This window comes from Falco biarmicus, chromosome 1 (assembly GCF_023638135.1).
Source record: "Falco biarmicus isolate bFalBia1 chromosome 1, bFalBia1.pri, whole genome shotgun sequence".
Lineage (NCBI taxonomy): Eukaryota > Metazoa > Chordata > Aves > Falconiformes > Falconidae > Falco > Falco biarmicus.
The window spans coordinates 66,417,196-66,438,937 of record NC_079288.1 but is presented as its reverse complement, the minus strand read 5'-3'; the positions used below and the strand labels follow the sequence as shown (position 1 = coordinate 66,438,937).

The 21,742-nt window shown below is 36.5% G+C and overlaps 1 protein-coding gene across 2 annotated transcripts in view; it reads left to right on the top strand.

Annotated features, from left to right (window-relative positions):
• The window catches only part of TUSC3 (tumor suppressor candidate 3), a 137,927-nt gene extending 122,333 nt beyond the window's left edge, over positions 1-15,594 (top strand). For both annotated transcript variants that reach the window (XM_056326628.1, XM_056326627.1), the window contains exons 8-10: positions 3,615-3,689; positions 6,029-6,119; positions 15,309-15,594. In XM_056326628.1, coding sequence (XP_056182603.1) covers positions 3,615-3,689; positions 6,029-6,119; positions 15,309-15,324 — 182 coding nt within the window. In that variant the 3' untranslated portion in view covers positions 15,325-15,594. The remainder of the gene's footprint in view (positions 1-3,614; positions 3,690-6,028; positions 6,120-15,308) is intronic.
• The last annotated feature ends 6,148 nt before the right edge of the window (positions 15,595-21,742 follow it).

Below are 21,742 nucleotides of genomic sequence, written 5' to 3'. Positions count from 1 at the left end.
GGATATAATGCTAATGCTGGGTTTTGTACTCTTGGAAGAAATCCACCAGAATATGAATGAGACCACCAACCTTTTTCACAAAAGTAACCAAGTGTTACTCAACTTGTTTTCTTTCCTTTTTTAATTCCCCACCCACTACTAATTATATTTTTTTTTTAGAAATTAGAAAATTAGAATTAAATTTGTGAAGTTAAGATATTAATTATATATCACATTAATAAACTTATGAACTATCAGGTTTACTTCCTTTGGGGCATTCTAGCTGGAATTAACAATGATTAAATTTTCTATTAAAGTACAGTAACCTACTAGTAATTTTCATTTTGTAGGGTATCTGTCATTCTGGAATTTATTGACCCAATCTGTTTTGTTTTGTTTTGGGTTTGCGTCTCTTCTTGTGTTTTTTTAATACTTCCAATCAGACATCTTGATTTTTGCAGGACTAAATATTATGCTCTGTAACTGCTGATCATTTTCTGAATAATCTTATGAATTTTGATGATCAATCTCTCTTTCATCCTACTTTAAAACTGTTGTTGTTCTTGTATCAAAACATTCAGAACCTTTTCAAAAACACTAACTGAATAATATATGTTGTCAATTTCTATGAAAAGCATGTACCAGCTGGGAAAAGGAGCAGCAGAAGTTTAATATGTAAAAGTAAAATTATTCCAAATTTGAGCAGACATATAACTATAACTGGATATGCACAGACAAAAATAATGCTACAGAGGGATACATTTATCAGAAAACATGACCATCTGAAATTTAAAACATTTGTTAGCCATGGTTTATCTGAGTGCCACACTCCCATATCTTTTCAGAATAGTTTTGTAATGCATAGTGAGGGAGATAAAAGAGGAATTAGAAAATAAGTACATTATTTGATATCACCACACTTTTGGCAGATGGAAAATTGTCCAAGTAACCACTTGCTAAAATTTTACATTCTGCACTGCTAGAGAAATCTGATACTGTAAAAGATTATTTTCAGACCATTGCTTTTTTTTGTAGAATATTAAAATAATGTAAAAACATAACATATGTTAGAAACGGGAGCAAATAATAGCAGCTTATTAAGCTATGTATTCTGTGGTAAAAAGCTAATTATTGCATTTAAATCACAACTCGGCAAGACTGATTTTTTACTTGAACAAGACAGAGCTGAGGCAAGTGACACGCTGAGTGTTAGAGTGTGAAGTTATGAAGCTGATATCGTTGAAGCTAAAAGGCACCTAGCAAGGCTGAAAGCTCAACAGTGATGACTAAAGTTAGAAAGCAACAACTGAAGCAATAATAGTGACAATGTGAGGGAAGCTTTAGGGGTAATGATGTGAGACTGGAAAAGAGAGGGGAAAAAGAACAGAACAGTTCAGCTGGTTACAGATCTGAAATTCTCAGTTGCAGAGCAAATAGTTAATTTTGTGATACTGTTATTCTTGATGGGAAGAAAAGTGAATTAAACTCATGGTCCGGTAAGAAAATAGGAACTGAGGAACAGAATGGTTGTCTGCCAAACAGCTTTTTAGTGTGTGGTTGGTTGGTTGGTTGGTTTCTGAGAAACAACTAGGTAAGGGAGATAGCAAACGACCACATTATGTGCAATACTGCACGAGATAATCAAGCAAATCAATTCCATTTACAAAGCAGTCCAAAACCTTTGCAGAAAGTAGCACTTCCCTGAGAGGATCTGGTGAGTTACCCCCATATCTTGAGGCTGGTTTTTTCCATGACACGGTAGAACCAAGAACAAAAACACTACTATAAGTGAGGGACTGGTAAAGTTATTAGATAATGTTACATTAGGGGCTTTCTTAACAGGGTAGAAATACATGTGGATTTTGTTTTTTCTCAGCCCTTTTTGTTGCACCTTCCTCAATTAATTAATTTTTATGCTTTCGTAACTTTTGAAAGCAGAGAATTGAATGATTCTCATTACATTCTTTTGAATTCCTTTTTCCTACTGGAAACATTAGCACAGATTTCCAGTCTTATGCTCATGGATCTGAATCTTAACAGGCAAAATTTTTAGAAAGTAATTTTTGCCTTCCCTTCCAATTTGCATAGTCTCATGGATTCTAGGGCTGTTTTTTTCTTTCACAATAATATGCAAACATTTTTTTTATTTTTTTAATATTTTGTCATGTCTAGTAATAAGCTTCTGGCAAATTTGAATATAACCATTTATTCATAAGAGTTAGCCTAGTAACGTAATCACTTGTTTGTAAGAGTTACCCTATGCATTATACTGTTTGCATTTCAGAAAGTAATTTGGGCTACTAGTGTGTTGCTAATTAGTGTCTAATTTAGGATTGTAGGTAGATGTCTTTACTGAAGAGGTGGTGCCAAAACTTCTATTTCCCTGACGTTGCCTATTGGCATCTACATCCTTTCACTGTTGGTGTTTGCTATTTTTAATCCTGTTATTCTTCATTTGACTTTTCTCATTCCATAGATATGAAATTTGGAAGTCTCGAACCTGAATCAGGCTGCCAGTCTGTGATGAAGTGTGATGATATCATTGACACTCGTAAATCCTTTTGCTCAGACTCAGCTTAATTGAAATTGCATAACTGAAATTTCAGAAGTCTTTGAACATGGTTTGATTTTGAGCATTTCTTACGTGAAAAATGTTAATACAAACATTTGTAGGATTAGTGGAAGTATAATGCTACGAGATGCAGATGTTGTTTATGGAAGTAGCATGTTTGAGGTGTCTCCCACGAGTTATATATGTGCGTAAATAGAAACCTTTTATTGTTCTTAAAGTTGGTAGTCATCCTGCTACCTAGCCCTGGGGTAAGTAATGCTTAAAAATCCAGTCTTATTCAAGAATCAGTTAACTCTGGTGAAGTTCATATTCCCTGAAATTGTGTGACATAGCTCCCATGATGCACTCCTTCAGTGTGGCATTCAGGCATGCTGCCTCTTCAGAACAGATGTTAGGCACAGTAGTAACCACTCCTTTCTGTTTATACAGTTTATAATAAACAATTAAGTGAATGGTTTAAGATCCTGATAAATTAGTTAAATTGTTTTACTATTATGCACTTGCTCACATTTGTAACAGTTATAATGAGACAGTAAAGCACTGAAAGTGACTGAGGACTTTGCCTCTGAGATGTTTCCCTGCTAAATTATTAAGCAATATGACACTAAAGAGGGAGCTAATGTCTTATGCAGAAGCAGAGGAAGATAAAGCAGTCTTAACTGCTTCAGTTTGCATCAAATAACCAATGAATTGTGTGCAATAACACTGAATGATTTCTAGTTCTTACAATTTTCATTTTTAAAAGTCCTTTACTACCATATACAAAAAATTGCAAGATACTGGGGAATAGCTGTTTCACAACTGTCAAAATCTGTTTGTCCTACTTGATGACTTGTCCTTTAAAGCTTCTTTCCTTTTTTATCTAGACTGCACAAAGGGAAATCTCACTGCATAATTTTTTTGCCACAGGTGAGTATATTGGTACAGTACAGATTGCAATATGCAGTTTTATATATAAATACTTTCTTTCATTTGATGAACCTGAAAGCTTTAACTTGTAGATGTACCTTTGTGGCTTTCTGAGGTATCCACACATCTGTTTTCCTTGACAATGGCGATACAGATGCTGCTATCACCATGGGAATGGTACTCCTAAATGAAGCTGCTACCTCCAAAGGGGATGTGGGAAAAAGAAGAAGTAAGTTCTTTAGTACAACTAAGACAATATTTAGACAATTAGAAGACATTGAGAAATTAAAAATTAACATCTGATTAAGTTTTCAGACAGTCTCTACCTTAAACCAATGTTTACCTTTTGTGGGGTGGAGAAGAGTATAACAATTCAGTTGAAAAATCTACATTCACATGAAGTTGTAACAGTAAAAAAAATGTTTTAAGCATATGTGGTCAAGGTACAGCTTGACACTATCTCTACTATGTAGAGTAGTATATAAAGTAGTCGCTACGGAGCTCTTGAATTATACTGAAAATTAGCAACATAAAAACCAGTTTCAAATTAATTTAGGCATTTAAGATGCTAAAGATGACAACATCCAAAAGAGTATGAAAATTCTTTTACTTGGTACTTTTACTAGTGTCACATCTTCAGGGGAAGGTGAAAGCCCAACAGTAGATGTAGTACAGAACATAACCTAATCTGTAATGTCTAAAAGATTTTTAGCCTGAAGTGCCAGTTTTATCTTTTTCTGAATGTTGTTGTCATTTCAAATATTTGCAAGATATTTTGGCAATTAATTGCATAAACACACAACATGAAGGTATTTTATCCAGATTTAAACTTCTTAACTGTTACATCAGAGTTCTGCTGACTGTGGTATAGGTTGAAACAAATATGCCCATCAGCCTTTCTACTCATGTTTTTTTCATTTCTCTTGCCACTTATTCTTTTTCTGGTATAAGGTGTTGAAAAGCGTTCGAAGATACCAGACTTCCTATGCTGCTTCCCCTTTCTTTCTGTATCAGTTCTTTAGCTTATTCTATGTAACACACAGTATTGCAGATAAGGCTGGCCAACTATTTTCTATAAAAGCATTTTAGAATTCTTTGTAATAACTAGTTGAATGTTGAGTAGAGATCTCTCATCTGTAGTGATTTGAGGATCATCTTCAATGAGCTGTAGACATATAATTTAATTCTGAATATCTTTTACAGTATCTAGCCTTAATACTGATGTCAAAAGAGACAGTGGTGTGAGTTTAATTGGAATCTGATCATAGATCACAATTGAGATCTGGATCTGTGAATGTGGACACAGCAAAATAAGAGTGGGCTGCTCTGTCAGACTCTCTTCTGCTTGTGGCCATTATGTCAATGCTTTTCACGTACCTGACCTGCCCTGTTCATACTTCACAATGTATTCATCCATTTGAAATCATATTTGTGAATGGTGATTTCTTCATAATTATGTGTCTTTGTAAGATTTGTACATGGCTAGTTTTCTCAAAATGACTGCAGATTTTTTTTTATTTCAATTGACATATGTCAATTTCCACATGGTCAGTTTTAATGAAAAAATGCATCATTGTCAATTTCCCCAGCTTCATGGTTGCTCATACTTCACTCAAAGCCAGTACACTTTTGAAGCATGAATATACAATTAAATAACAAAGGTTTGGCTAAAGTAGGAATAGTATAATAAGAGAAGCTTTTAAAATCACAGTAGCTCACTAGAACCAAAACGTTATCTAATGTGGATGAGCCGCATCTCAATTATACACATCAGCTTGTAACATGTTGCCTTTTTTTTTCCACATGCAATCGAGCAAGCTATCATGATCAAAAAGGTTTTATGCTATTATCACATAGACAACTGGTGTTCCCAATTTTATTTGTTAATTTAAGCATTTACTTGCTGATTCATTGTCTGTCTGAAAAGGCTCAAAGTGCTTCCATCTAGATCATATCAAAAAGTCTCATCATTGTTATTTATCTTCAAAACCTAAAGATTTACATTGCTATCAAGTTAAGAGTAAAAAGGGATTTGACTACCAGCCTTGGAAATTACAACAGTGAAATGTTTTAACCAGTAAGAACTGGAAAAATGAATTATTAACTGTCTTTGCTGTCACTTCAGCCTTAGATGGTTGACTAGAGAGAACATGATTCCATTAGTGAAGGGATATTTTTCTAAATGTAATTTGTTTTCCAAAAAGAACACCCAAATACCTGAAATAAAATGGCTTGATATGTATAATTTACAGGGTTATTAAACCCATTATCAGCAGCAAGGTGTTTGCATCCACATACATTTAATTTGATAATTTCTACCTTTTTTTTTTTTTTCTGGAAAATGTATCTGTCACTCTGACAAATTATTTTTTCTTAATAACCATAAATATTATTTCCATATGTGTTTGAAATCTTGTCAGAAGATAGTGGGCATCAGTAGTCAAGACAGTAACATTTTTGTATTTAACTGTGTCAAAATATTCCAGAAATGATTGACATGAATAATATGCCTTGTAGAGATTCCAGGTTTAAGTCTTTTGTGTGCTAGTAAAGTTATGTTCTTTCCAGTAATATGTCTGGTAGGCCTGGGGCTGGTGGTCTTCTTCTTCAGCTTCCTGTTGTCGATATTTCGCTCCAAATACCATGGCTACCCATACAGGTAATCTCTCATTAAAATTTCATCTTATACATTTTAATAGATTTGTATAAGTTTAAGAACAGCTTCCAGGTAAACAATCTTTAATTTTTATCACGAAGTCTATGGGAAATGGAAGAAGCAGGAAGAAAGCAAATTTAATTTAAGCAAACCAAAAAGGGCGGGAAAGCTAATGTTGTTAACTTAGCTGTTAATGCAGAACAGTTAAATGGGTCTGAGCATATTGTCATGGTTTAACCCCAGCCAGCAACTAAGTACCATGCAGCTGCTCACTCACTCCCCCCATCCCCTGGTGGGATGGGCAGGAGAATCAGAAAAAAGGTGTGACCCATGGGTTGAAATAAGAACAGTTTAATAATTGATTTTTTTTTAAATGATAACAACAAAAATAATTTTACTGAAGAGGAGAGGGAGACAGAGAAATAAAACCCAAGGGAAAAAGAACAAACAAGTGATGGACAACACAACTGCTCACCACCCACTGACCAATGCCCAGCCAGTCCCCCAGCAGCGATCAGTGGCCCCCAGCCAGCTCCCCCAGTTTATATACTGAGCATGGCGTTCTACAGTATGGAATATCCCTCTGGCTAGTTCAGGTCAGCTGTCCTGGCTCTGCTCCAGCCCAGCTTCTCATTCATCTCCTCGCTGGCAGAGGATGTGAAAGTTGAAAAGTCCTTCATTTAGAGCAAGCTCTACTCAGCAACAACTAAACCATCAGTGTGTTATCAACGTTATTCTCATACTAAATCCAAAACGCAGCACTGTAGCAGCTACTAAGAAGAAAATTAACTCTATCCTAGCTGAAACCAGCTGACATGTTGCATATGAAGTGCCTCATGAAAAAGTCAAAAGAAAACATGTGCTTGAGTTTATAAACCTTTATCAGATATTGATTTGTGTGTCTTTGTAACTAAGGTGTACATAAGAAAAGGCACAAAACCACAAACCAGTACAGTAAGCTGTGATTTATCACTAAAAGTATATATACCTCTTCTTTTGTCAGCTATACCAGAAAGAAAAGAAAGGGTTATAGTCTTTCTTAGTTATAGGTACAGATGTCAATTAAACAGTTATAATTTGTCTGACAAATGCAAAAAGTAGAAAGATAGTAAAAAAAATACAGTTCTTGTCTTTTGTAGGTGGATGCTTTCAGCTGGGAGGTCACCTTCAAGGGGCAGTCTAGCCTTCTGATTCACATCTTCTTGCTGATCTGTTACACACTTTTTAGTAGCCTGTCAGGAACAGATGGCCCATAGCATTTTCTTGTGATCCTGGTACCATTTTTAGATGTACATGAAAAAGCCTAGCTAGAGGAAAAGAAAAGGTGCAATTAAGCAAATCTTCAGTGCTATAGTGATGATGGACAAGGCTACTGAGGTAAAAGGAATACAGTGACATTTCCCCAGTTGTCAGGTTTGTGGAACAAAAAAAGAGACCTGTTGATTTTTCTCTCCCAAAGCTTTGGTTTGTAGAATGGCTAAATATTTTTAATGAGGAAGACTACTTTTTCTGTTGTTCTGTTTTCCAGGATTAGCAATTTTGTTCCATTGACTTTTGATCCTATTTGAATCATAGAATCATTAAGCTGGAAAAGACCTTGAGATCATCAAGTCCAACTGTTAACCCAGGACTGCCAAGTCCATCACTAAAGTGTGCCCTGAGCACTGCATCTATGTGTTTTTAAAATACCTACAGGGATGGTGATTCCATCACCTCCCTGGGCAGCCTGTTCTGATGCTTCACCACCCTTTCCATGATTTTTTTTTTCCCTAACATCCAATCTAAACCTCCCCTGGTGTAACTTGAGGCTGTTTCCTCTTGTCCTGTCCCTTGTTCTTCCCATTGCTTCAGTCTTTGCTTCTTGTTAACTATTTTCCCGTAGAGATCTGTATATGTATACAGGTATATAAATATGTATATACATGTATACAGTTGACATAGTCTTAACAGGCTATGCTAGCCTTTACATTAGAGATAATATGCATGAATGCTGTTTTCTCCCCTCTGGTTGGCCACAGTACATTTGAAAAGGTGAGATTTTCCTTATCTCCAGTGAGGCTGGTTTCTGTAAACCAGTAGACTAATCCTTCACAGAATATTAGTCTATCTTCCGATTACCATATAGTGAAGTGTAAGTGAATGACACCTGTGTTGCAATGTAGATACAGTATCTGGCACCATGAAATGTCAACTAATATATATGTAAGGGAAACATCAGTACAATAGATTCATAAAGCTCTATTTTGGAGTGAGAACAAAAGAACTGTATCTATTAATGTTAACAGTTCTATTGTTTTTACAGCCACTGTTAAAGAATCATATGAGGAATTCTTGTATAGTTTTTCTCAGATCCTTCTTACTGTTCTTTTCCATGACTAGGTGTTGTGAATAGTGCAGCAGACAGCTTTATATTCTGTGCTATGTTCCACTAGTAAGGGTTCAGCCTTGCAACACCAACTTCGATCTAACATTTGAGTTAATACATACATTTTTTGCTATTACTTTTTGCTGTGAGACTTTAGAACTATTTTCTTGCTTACTGAGCTTGGTCTCTTTATGCTGATTAATTGACATTTAGTTTAGATCAGCTCAGGTTAGATTTAGCCTTTAATAATATACTCAAGACAAGGAAACTCTTCACCTTGCAATATGCACAGTAGGTGTGCTGCTGCTTTTTACTCATTTCTGCTAAGGAAACAGGTTTTCAAAGGGCCAAATAATATCATATTGCAAGATTTCATCAGTATGGAGTTAGTAGTTTGCCATCTGGCCTGTCTGTATGGCCTCTCAGCATCCTCTCTGGAGACTACCTTCTAGCTCAAGTAACTTAGGGTGAAAGACAGGATCTGGTTTTCCTAAGTGTGAGTATTCTTACTTCCCATTAAGTGCTTAAGTGTTAAACTTAACAGAAGAAGGAATTACAAGCTTGAGCTGCAGATTGCAAGCTCACTCGAGAAGCACTGCCAAAGAATGTCAACGCATGGCCTGAGCTCACTTGCATCTTCTCATAACAAGTTTTCCAAAAGGAAAAAGTAGTTGTTCCATGCCATGCAATTTAACAGCTACTAAAGAAAGCCTGACAGTTGTACTGCTTCCATTTTCAGTTCTTTCATCTTAGCAATGTTCTCATCACCTGTTAACAACAGGCTTATATGACTGCCAATTTCCAGATCTTGCCTGGCTTTTGTGAATGTTTGCACTAAGGTTTTTTGACTGCTGTGTGATACCTACTCTGTTACACAATACCATTGATGTTACTGCAGACCTAATTGCTCAGGTCTACTACCTATATTGTAGTATCACATACTTTAATGATTTATATAGAATTATAGATATATATATATAATGAGCTTTAAGAATCTTAATTTATGTAGGGTGTTTCCCTCTCTTCTTGCTAACCTGTTTGCTGTAAATTCTAGGTGGGATGGATTTATTATTTTTTTTTATTCCCACACACACAATTGAACCTGTATTTAGTAATATATCAGATATTTTTTCTTTGGAGAGTCTATCAGAAGTTGGATTATTATTATATACAAAATTTGTAGATTTTGTGGTCCTCAGTGTCCAAGCTAAGAATAAAGGACCAAGAATTTAGGGCAGGGGGGAAAAGGAACTTCTGAATTCTATTGAAGTTTAATTGCAAGAAATTTAGTTTGATATGCAATGCATGTGGAAAAGAAGTGCACCTATTAGTATGTTAAAGCTGGTGAAGAAAGAAATAAAAGAAATCCAGGTTAGTGCTGAAAAGAATGATTCTTCACAGTCCTGTTAAAATGAGATAGTGCTGCATCATGTTGATACTATGAAGGAATTATTAGATACATAAACTAAATTCTGTCTTAAGGAGCTAAGTAGATTCAATATCACAACTTACTAATCAGTAAGACTCATCAAGTAAATTAATAAAAGAATGAACCCTGTGGATGCAGAAATACATGAGAATCATTTAATAGCTGGCTAAGTGTTATATAGGTTTCTTTGATTTTTTTATAATGTTATTGCTGCTGCAGAAATAAGCAAGATCTTGCAGGTATACTTGGACTGTTGTAGATTCTTCATGTTTTCATGGGAATAAATTAATCATTCAATCCTCATTCAATGTAGAATTACAGGAAATCACCACCAGAACTGTTCCATTTGCTTTGCTATTATTAAATTTTACTTCCTAGTTTCCCAGACGTGTAATTTACTTTCCTGTTCCTTTCCAGTGTTCAAACTTTCACGTTTCTGTTGGTCTCCTGGGTAGCTCTGACCCCATTTTTTGTTGCATTCTTTTAAACAAACATACTATTGATTCTTTGACACTTCAGTGATCTCAACCGTGTCATCTTCATGACAATGCTATAGTGTTTCTTAAGAGAAGCCTCTTTGGTTTATGTGCGTATTTCTTAAAAAATTTAACAAAGTGAACATGGAAAACACTAAGGAGAACCAAGTGTGTAAGTTCTGTAATTTTCTCTTTCCCCCTTTAATTTAATATCCTGAATTTTAATTTTAGTCATATATTTTGATATACATTAATCTTTTTATCTGATTTCCTTAGGATCCTCCAAGGAATTCCACGTTCATAGCTTAAGATATGAAATAAGTCTGTCTTTTGTACTATCTTTGTCTTTGAAACTGTCATAGACTGATAGTTTCAAGGTGAAGCCTACAACCAGTCAAAGTCTATGTGATAAATTGTCCTCAGGCTAGTAAATCTTTGCCTTTAACAATACTAAGAAAAAAAGCATACTAATGATCTGTCAGAAAAAAAAAAAAAGAATGTTTATGTTGGTGTGCCTAAAGCAACAATTAAAGAAAACTGAAATTGTTTTAATGCTATATGCACAATCTCAAGCATCAATTTCACTGTCATAATTATTTTTTTAAAAGTCAAATATACTAAATTGTTTCTGTTCTCTGGCATTGAACAACCAAATAAGCCCTCTATGTAGCAGCATGCATCCCTAATAAGTGAAACAGTAACAGAACCTGCCATACACCCTCTTTCCCTCCAGTGACCTCTATGTAGCAAAGATAAATCAAAACAGAGGTGAATAAACATAAAGCAGGAGTCAAAAACTGGAGAAAGACTGTAATTTCCTTTTCTAATGTGCATAGATAAAAGTACTGGGAATGCTGTTATTTTTTTGACCCTGCCATTGTCATTGTTAATTTCTGTGACACAGAAGGGTTTCCAGAGGAGTGCTAGGTAAGAGCACAGGTCTGTAAGTATGCTCTTTAGAGAGCATGTATGTAGGAAGGGACACTAACCTTTTGTTTACGTTTTTTCATCCACTTCAGACATTTTGCAATTAAGTTTTTAATTCTTCTTCCACAGAATTTTCTTCTTGAAGTCTGGGGTTAGGGGAAAAAAAAAAAGTTTAATAAGCTGGTAAAATACCCTTTTATTTTATCGTAAGATACAATAAAGCATTGGAATGGGAAAGGTGATGCAAAATGGAGGTCATCACAAAGGTTACCTACTGAGGCAGCACTGTCATGATGGATGAGCTAGCATGTAACAAATCTCTCTGCTATAGACATTTTTACCATGGCAGGGCATTTTCATGCCTCTACTAATCCACTTTTTTTTATGGGAACTAGATGAATTGTTTCATTTTGCTAAAACTTTCATTTTAATTGCTGTCATTAACTGTTGAAAGATAATGCAATAAATTTTATATATATATATACACACTATTAAACATTTTGCCTTTCATTATGCTTTCTGTACAAGGCAAGAGTGTTGATATGTCCAAGAAAATCTTTTTTGGAAGCTTCCTCAGCCCAATATTTAAACTGAATAAGGTATATGTTAAGTAGCACTCAAGTGATTGAGCAATAAAATTTCATTATATCAACACAGAACTCTGTCAACTAATACAGATGGGAATGACATGGATACTATTCTCAGCTATAAGCCAAAGCATGAACTCTTAAGTTAGCTTTGCTGTTCAGGAAAGAGGTTGGAGATCTCTCTGGAAACCTCACTTTAGAAAGTTTCAGTCCAAAAAGTACACAGATTATTAAAAAGAATGAGGGAGGATGGTAAGAACAAAACAGAAGACATCAGTACACTAGCACAGCATTGTATTACTGGGAATGTTAGGAATGTAAATATTTGTAACACTGGTTTCTTCAAGAGGACAGACAGAGAAAAGTCTTGCCCACTGTTTACTGATACTAAAAAAAGTTTCTCAGCTATATATATATATTTTTTTTTTTAGCAGCTTTGGCTGAAGCATTAACTGATCTCTGTTGGTTTTTTCTGCTTTATTTTCTGGGTAAAACTTTTAGCACAGTTTTATTATCATTGACACATCCAATTGTGCTTTCAAATCTATGTTTTATCATTTGCAGTTGTTTTAATATGAATTTAAATTATTTGAGCAGCTAAAAATTCGAAGTTTTTATATAAGTTTTCATTAACTAGCTTGCATTAAGTAGCTTTTAGAAGGATTTTTTTGGTACCTGCAGTTGAGTGTTTTGTTGTCAGATTCTTCTTTATAGCTATTGCATTTAGGTATTATGGAAAAAAGTAACGTGAAGAGTTTGTAGTTATACCTACTATATACTGTAGTTATAACCAGCCTTCTGAACTATGCATTGGTGGAATGGAAGATACATATCCTGTATTGACTAGCAGGGAAAATGAACTAATCTTCAAGAAAGTATGATAAATAAAAGATGCCTTATTTTCTTGAAAAAAACCCATAGCTGTTAAGTCAGACATGAAGTATTCATTCATTGATTAGAGAAAAACTTTGTCAATGAATGCAAGAAGAACAGACAAATTGCAAGATGCCCCAGAGCCTCAAAATTCCTGGCATTAACTATATACACCATATAAGAAATATCTACCCTCATTATAATTAAATTCGTTTCAGTAAAGAAATCCTATATAATATTGAGCGATTTAAATGCAAGTAAATAAAATGAAATAGTTCTTTATTGGAAATATAAAATATTGGTAAGTAGAACAAATAGTATTTGCAGACATATAAAATCAAATTTATTGATAAATGTGAGCACTACTAACAACTATTCAGATGTTCTGTGTTGAATTCATGCATAATTAAATTGATTCACCTTAAGTTTATGAACTGGTAAATCTACTTCTGATAAAATTCACATTCAGGTCTATAGTGCTCAACAGGCTACTTTCTTTAAAACAGCAGAAATCTGGATTATTTTAAAAGACAGGAAAACAATAATATAGAGTTTTCAAAATAAAGCATCTTCCATTTAGCATTTTCTATAGTACATCTCTTAACACGACTAGAGACAGTGTTCTTCAGCAGAGAAGCTGCCCATTGAAATGGAAATCAAAACAGCTCTGTCTCCTCTGTTCATCTGAGCCATCCAACAGCACACTGAATTCATAGGTATCCACAGACTTCCACATTCCTCTTTGTGAAGCGTCCCTGTTCTGTGCTGGTTTCTAGCGCTCTAAAGAATGGGAGATCTGAATTTCAGGTGTCTGGCCCCATAACAGATCTCTTAAGGGTGCGTGTCTTCCTGTGGCAGTTTGCATGCTTTCCTAGGAGTAGGACCTTCATTCTGTGACTTCTGCCATTAAGAATGCCTCTTTTTATGTTTATAGCTTTCTTGTAAGGCTTACAGTTTACCATTTACTCCTACCTATGCTACCCATTTCCAGCTAGGTAATGTCAGTTTGGCCATCCTTTCCTGTTCTGCTTTCCCCTGCTTTGCATAAGGTGACATGGTTTCTTTTTAATTTCTGCAAATCTACCCCAACAGATGTCCAACTTGGTATTCTAGATTTTTCAGAACCGCTGCCCAGCTCCTCACCCCCTTTCTTTTTTGGCTGCTCTCTAGTTTATGATTTTTATGGTGTTTGGGCTTTTTGAGGCTTTTTTCTTCTTTGTTTATCTAGCCTCTTAAGCTTGTTTTATAACTTGTCTATAACTTCCAGTGTTTACCTTATCCATATTCTGTATCATGTCTCAGCTGCTAAAGATGCAGTTCACTTGTAGGCAGAAAGTGAGGAACAATAGCTACAGTAGTAGCATGTTTATCCAAAATAACACTGCCCACTTTGTATTTCCTCACAGTTTTATCATTCAATCATTCACCCCTCCTGAGCCTATCAATGCTACCTGCCTGATTATTGTAATCGCCAGCCATTACCACTCTTCCCCCAAACTTTGCTACCAGTATTCCTCTCTCTTCTCCTCTCTGTTCCTTCCCTATACGTGGTGTTATACATCTATCCTAGCTTTTCCCTTTCAATAATCACCCTCCAGCATCCAGCCAGTTGCCATCTGTTTTGCCATGGTTTGTATGTCTTGCCTAATGAGCTTGTCAGCTTTTTGCAGCAGGGAACATCTTTATACTGATACAGTCTTTTAAGCTTATGGTACTTGTACTTGTATTTTGTAATGATTAATTAATTATGTCATTAATAGAAAAGTGATGGAATTACTACAAGTGCATGCTAGAGTACACTGCATACCTGTAAGAAGATGAAAGTTCTTCCTTCCATGTGAAGCTAGAGGCAGTGCAGAAACCCCCCCTCCATTCAGTAGTTGGTTGCTTTTGCATTTGGACAGTTAACTTGGTCTATAGTTGTGCATAAGTCTCTCTGTGTTCCCATCTCCTGATTTATGAGATAACACTTCTTTGTTAAGGTACTTAGAAAGCTGTGGCACACAATATATATCTACTTTTTAAAAAATACAGTGTCACGTTCCAGGGGTAAAGGAACAGCAGTATCAACTGAGACTTCTTAATTTATTAAAATATTAAGAGTTTGGAAGACTGCAACCCTACAGAGCCTTGCCACGTCCTCTACCCTCCCCCCTCTGGGACCACTTCAACAGTAAAAGAAATACATTTTCAATAAATCTGAAATGTCTCCTGAGAGAGATAGTTCTCACTTTAAGCAGTACGAGCAGATGCAGAACTTGATTAAAGAGAACAGATGATTGAAGTGCATTTTGCTTTTTAATTTTTTAAATAGGCAAATTTAAGTTTCAGTCACTCAGGTTTTATTTGATAACTTTCATGCTTGCTTAGTAATTACTAAATGGGATATAAAAACTTAAAAATTATTACACAAATGTCAAATGACTTTTCAAATGAATGTTTTGAAGTCCTTGTTTATTGTTTTCAAATAATTGCGATGCTATACTCTGTATGCATTTTTCAGCATTTAATCATGGTGGTTTTTTTTCTTTTCAGCTTCTTAATTAAATGAATTCAAGAGGGATTCATTTAGAGCTGCTTACCATGAAGATAAGCTATAAATGATACTATCTTCCCACCAATGTTACATGTATTCAAGAATCTTTTGTTGGTTCATCTGTTTTTGTGATAATTTATATAGTATGCTGATAGAGAAATGAGTGCAGTTCTATGCAATGAATATGTAATTTATAGAAACATATAGTAAGCATCTCGTTGGGAAGCGCTAAAAAGTTATGAATATAGTGTACTCAAGAATTTAAATAAATTTCATTATAATGGGCTTCTGTTTAAGGCTTCCTCATTAACTTTTTGGGCTTCTGTTTAAGGCTTCCTCATTAACTTTTGTACATGAATCCAAAGGGTATTGCTAAGATTTTTCACCTAAAGCTTGTTATAAGGTTTTGAGATATCTTTTAGAACTGAACAAAGTATCATTGGTTCTTTAACTACTCTTAGGAAAATCTGCAGGGTGGAAACTGTAATTTAATGCACCTTGCCATCACTTTGCCTCGAAACAGTATACGTATATATAGTTGCTGATCACCTCAGACATGCTAAACCATTAATATAAAATTTTATTCTATATATTTTCATCCTGGATTTCATCTTTTCCTGGCTCAGCAGTATTCAGAGTACATACACTGCCAGTTCATCTCTCTCTCATGCCAAAGGAGGAAATTCAAAACGGTTTGTGGAATCTTGGAGACAAGAAGGCTTAGATCAGTCAGAACTCAGATCCTTTTAAGCTGACTCTGTGGTGGCAAAATGGGAGGATGGGGGACAACAGTATTTTGTAATCCACAACATGCTTTTTTTTTCTAAAATAGCAGCAGAAGGACTATTATCCTAAACTATGTTTATAAGGCAATACAGACGAGTCTATTGGAACAGTTAGCAGTTGCTAGTTTTCTGTGTTCACCCAGCTTTGTGAAAAACTTATGTAGGATTTTGTAACACAATTTAAAAATACCATTTTTGTAGCTGATCACATCTCATATTATATAATTTGCTCATAAACCTTTGTGTATGCCTACATAGCATATTCTCTGTGGCTCAGGATACAAGAAGAGTCACATGCTACCCTGCCTCAGTCCTGCTGCTTCTTTTTCTCTCTACTGGTCCTTCTCCAAGTACCAGGTTCACCATCACTAGCATTCCAGAAATGAAATAAAGTTGGAATTTCTTCATTCATTATATAGAAATGCCTCTAAATAGGAGGATAAGTTTGACTAGGCTTTACAAAATTAATTTCATCTAATGTTCTAGCTGTTCCTTCTCCAGAAAATACCAGTATATTAAGAATTGGGAAATGTTTTAGGACAAGAAAACCCAGGAAGGACAGGTTATACCTTACAGAAAAACAGAGTAAGACTGCTGGTGTGGAGGTGCTGCAAGGCTGTAGGAGCAGCATTTAGACTAGAAGCTAGGAGAAAACTTGACATCAACTCAAAACACCTGGTTCAGAGACCAATACGGACTGTAAAGGGGGTTGCAGCACAGAAGGCAGATCTGTACAGAAGGCAAATCAGGCTGCCCACAAAGCCAGTTGACTGATATATGCCAGTATAGCAAAGCTAGAGCAAAATTTGCAAGAGCTTTAAGTCAGTGCTAGAAGCTCGAGCAATGGATGGAGGAATTAGAATGTGTGGTATTGAACACCAGCCCTGGTGTAACAGGCATTCAGAGCCCTGGTGGGGAAAAAAAGCTCCTCAGTAGGACACTGTTTCCAGGCTCCTGACTTGAATGGCACAGCAGGATATGCAGGTGACAAAGTGGCACCATATGCAAAATATTACATAGAGTGCAACAGCATGCACATCTTACAGGAAAAAAAAAAGAAATGTAGCAGTAGGTCTCTGTGGTTGGAAGTCTGTACTGATCTAATAAAAAAAATAATAATTAATTCTAAAAAAAGAATTAAAACTGTGCTACTGACCTGACCCCTGATCAAGATGACAGTAGTGATCAGGAAGCAATACTAGAGAAACTGCAACTTTCAGACAGGTAGTAATAGTAAGAGATCAAGGCCACATTCTAATAAGTTTTTCAACTTGTGATGAGATAAAGCATTCCGGTGATACATTACTGCCTCCTGGAACAACTAGTAGTTCTCAAATAATAACCAAATCAAAAGCAGCACCTTGAGTAGCGTGGGTACTAGAATAAGAGGTATTCATGTGAGAGCTACTCTGCAACAGCAACCACAGTGCAGTAGGGTTAGTACTGTTGCAAGAGAGGACAGTCAAACTGAAATCTGAACTAATAAGTTGGAGCAGTGGAGGTATAACGGCAAAACAAAAAAAAACAAAAAAAAAAAAGTCCAACTAGCAAGATGCCTACAACCAACCTGGAGGCTGTTAAGTACTGTATTAGAAGCCCAAGTAAAATATGTGCCACAACTCAAAAAGAAATTAAAAAATGCTTACACGGCTCAACAAGGCTCAATAAGAAAGTTACTCAGAGGGAGTTCCCCCTGGCAAGGGAAACAGGAAAACTCACAGCACCTCACAGGTCAACTGTAAACATAACAGGTCTGAAAAAGCAATCTGAAGCTCATGCTCACAGTGGTAGCACAGAATTCTTTAAATACATCAAAAGCAGGAGACCAGGCAGGGAATTACTGCGAGCTGATGACAAAGATTTAAGAAGGGTCACACATTGATAAAGACTGAGAAGAAGCCAAATTCTCTGTAGCAGCTAGGCCAGATCTAGATCAATGTGGTCTAGCATCTTCTGTGTAATTGCTTTAAAAAGAGAAGCTAGATACTGGTAAGATCTCAGGACCAAATGGCATTTATGAAGAGCTCTGAAGGAAAGGAGATGCGAGGTTGCAGCACTGCTAAGCAAGGTGCCTTCACCTATCATTACAGGTTGCCTCTGTGTCAGAGGACTGACAGATTGCCAACACAGCTGTCACCTATAAAAAGGAGAGTCTAGAGGGAAGGCTGAGATACAGACCAATGAACAATTTCCAGTCCTGATAGGATGGTTGAGTCTGCAATTAAGAGTAAGTTTACTGAGAGCAAGGGTAAATATAGTCAGCTGAGAAAGGTGTAGAACTTGCGTAAAGGAGAATTTAAGTTCATGAATCATGTAAAGGGCTAAAATACTGTGAGAAAAGCATACGGATAAAAATCCTTTGGCAAGGCTTTATTAAAGAATGTAATCTGCAGTTGTGGGAGATGTCCTTTTCATGACTTGAAAACCAATTAAAAGATATCAAGCAAAAGATAGGACTTAGTGGTCACTTCTCATGACAGAAAAGTCAGCAGTGGGACCTTCCCAAGGACTGGTGCTGGCACCACTTGAATACATCATCAGTGACCTGTATAGAAGGGCATACGCAGTGCAGCTTGCACTATAGATAAGCTCATAGTGCTGTGCTCATGGGGAGAAAAGTCCACAAGAACTTCACACAACTCAATGAATGGGTAAAAAGATGGCAGGTGAGAGCACCAGTGCATCTAGAGAAAAATAAATCATGCCTTATTCAGCTAAAACTCAAAAGAGAGACCGGAGAGTCATAACTGAACACATTTTAATGGAATTGTCAGTGTGCACTGGCAGCCAAAGAGATGTTTGGTGTCAGTAGGGCTATGGATAGCAAGACAGAGGACAGCACTAACTACACAAAAATCTCTATGCACTCTGCTGGGTGAGTGCTGCATGTAGTTCTGATCTACACATGTCAAAGACACAGAGCACTTCAAGGAAAAGACACTGGGAATTGATCAGGGAGATCCCTGATCCTGATCGCTCCTTATGAAGGGACACAGAGGACTGGAACTCTTCACCTTTAAAAAAAAAAAAAAAAAAAAGCCGAAGAGGGAGTATGATTGTGGCTTATGATTTTATAAATGTATTAGATAAGCTGAATACAAAACATTCACCAAATTCTACAACACTAGAACCAACATGCAGCTTATTTAAAAGGAAGTACAACCATACTACTTTTTCAAACTCTGCCACAGGAGGTTGTGGAGCTAGATAATATCAGCAGGTTCAGAATACAGTCAGAAAATTCATGGCCAGAGTTTCACAAAAAAGTCTAAAAGTGAAGCAAGTATGCACCGGTTACCATCCTTAATACAGTAATTCTGGATGCTGAAGAGAGTATGAGGGAAACGAACCACATTCTCTCTAGTATCTCCAATCAGCCAGAACACCAAGCTAGACAGACTTGGTCTGACCTCCTAAGGCATTTTGTAAGCTCATTAAGAGCTGTGAAGACGGAAGAAGGTGATGTTAAGATGACCTGTATGATCTACTGCAACTTTTGTTCTCTTGACAGCACAAGAAACCGGGCCTGGAAGGCACCAGCAATCAAGGAAGGGGCAGACACAGGTATTGGCAGAGGTCAGGAGGATAAGAAGCATTTCAAAAGACCCCAGTCCCAAGATGTGTGGTCAGGCAAACCCTGTATGTAAAAAAGTACACAATTTAGCAGAACACAAATACAGAGTGATGTATTTAGGTCTCAAATGCTGTGCAATAAGAACACATACAACCACATTTTAAAATATATACAGAAATGTGTCATTAACAACTTAAAGACATTTTCATCACGTGTGATGCATCAGAAACCTTGGGATCCTTTTTTGATGCTAATGCACATTTTATGAAGTGCTAAGGGCATTGCTATTTGTTTTAAGATGTCTTTCCTTCCTGTTACATTTGTAAGGAGCTGAAAACTCAGTTCCTGTCGTATTTTATAGGTGATCACTTCCAGTGCTACAAATTTATTGCCTTAACTATAGCATTCACAGTAGTATAGGGACAGATTGAAGTTTAATTTAAAGAACAAATTGAAGCAGGGAGAAACAGCACAGCTGTAACACAGATGAGAACTGCAAGTCTACACGCAACAGGCAATATGGAGTCCTCCATTTCTTATGACTTCTCTGCTGTACGCTACCTAGCACATATGCTTCCTCCCCACCCCCAGCTTTAGATATTTTTCTATAGGCTTTAGCAAGCATCTTCAAAGCCATTACCTCCATTTGCTTCCATCCTCATGTACCAGCAGCTCCTTCCTTGTGTCCTTTTTCTGTATCACAGGCCTTAAGGCTTTTACACAGATCCAGCTGTGCTTGACAAAATCTCCTACATTTGTTTTGTTGTACTCTGTTAGTTGCTTTACCTAGATGCTGATGTAATTGGACAACATGTGTTGTCATTAAAGGGCCCATTTGGGTGAAAATTAAATAACTTATAAATTTGAATCACAGACTGGTCAGGTTTGGCAGGGACCTCCGGAGATCATCTAGTCCAACCCCCTGCTAATGCAGGTTCACCTACAGCAGGTTGCACAGAGTCACGTCCAGGTGGGTTTTGAATGTCTCCAGAGGAGACTCCACACCCTCTCTGGGCAGCCTGTGCCAGTTCTCTGTCACCCTCAAAGTAAAGTTCTTCCCCATATTCTGATGTAACTTCTTGTGTTTCACTCTGTGCCCGTTGCCCCTTGTCCTGTCACTGGGCACTACTGAGAAGAGCCTGGGCCCATCCTCTTGATACCTGCCCTTAAGGTATTTGTGAAGAGTGCAGATAAGGTAGAGAGAAGCAAACAATATCTCTTTTAAAGTACCCAGATTCTAAAGGAGCAGGAGTGTCGTACTAAAACCTTGATGGCATTTCCCTCTAGTTCATGTTTGCAGCAGTGGACATCTAAAAACTTGTAAAATATGAAATCCATACATGAGGATCAAAGCATAAAAATTTATAGGAGCAAAGAAAGAGAAAAAAAAAAAAAAAAATCACCGTTCTGTTTCCAATCAACCTCTGCTCCAGACACTCTTCAGAACACCTAAATAAAACTCTCCTCACAATGTTTTAGGTGACATTAACAAGGCTCAGTATCCTGTTAAGGATCTAGAACAGACCTCCACATGGATGCAGGTGTCTGGTCAGGCAGAGTCATAAACCTTTTAAGAATGGCATCATGAGTTTGTGTAAGATTCCTTTAGACCAAGTTAGAAACTTTAACAGTTATTCTTGCAATTCTTTGTAATGCATGAACAACTGAGTATGATTGTGTTCTTTATGTTTGGTAGCACTGAATAAATGTATTCAAGAGAAAAATAGCCTATCATTTTTGCCTGTGAGAAAAACATAATATTCTTGGATGTTCTAATAGGAGTTGAAGATTTTATACACTTGTTGAGACTTTGGGTATTTTTCCTCCCCTACATTTTCTGTCCTATAGGAATTTCATTCCTACATCTATCTATCCCAGACACACACACACACACACGAGTGCCTCATTAGGAGTTCTTAATGAAAAACTTTTGGAGCTCTGACAACTTCCTGTTGGAATGCCTCGAATCCAAGAGCAGACATCCACCTATGTACAGTTCATATATGACCAGGAGTACTGTATGTTCTCCTCTGAGGTATGGATGCATGATACATGAAGAGCTACACAAGTTCAG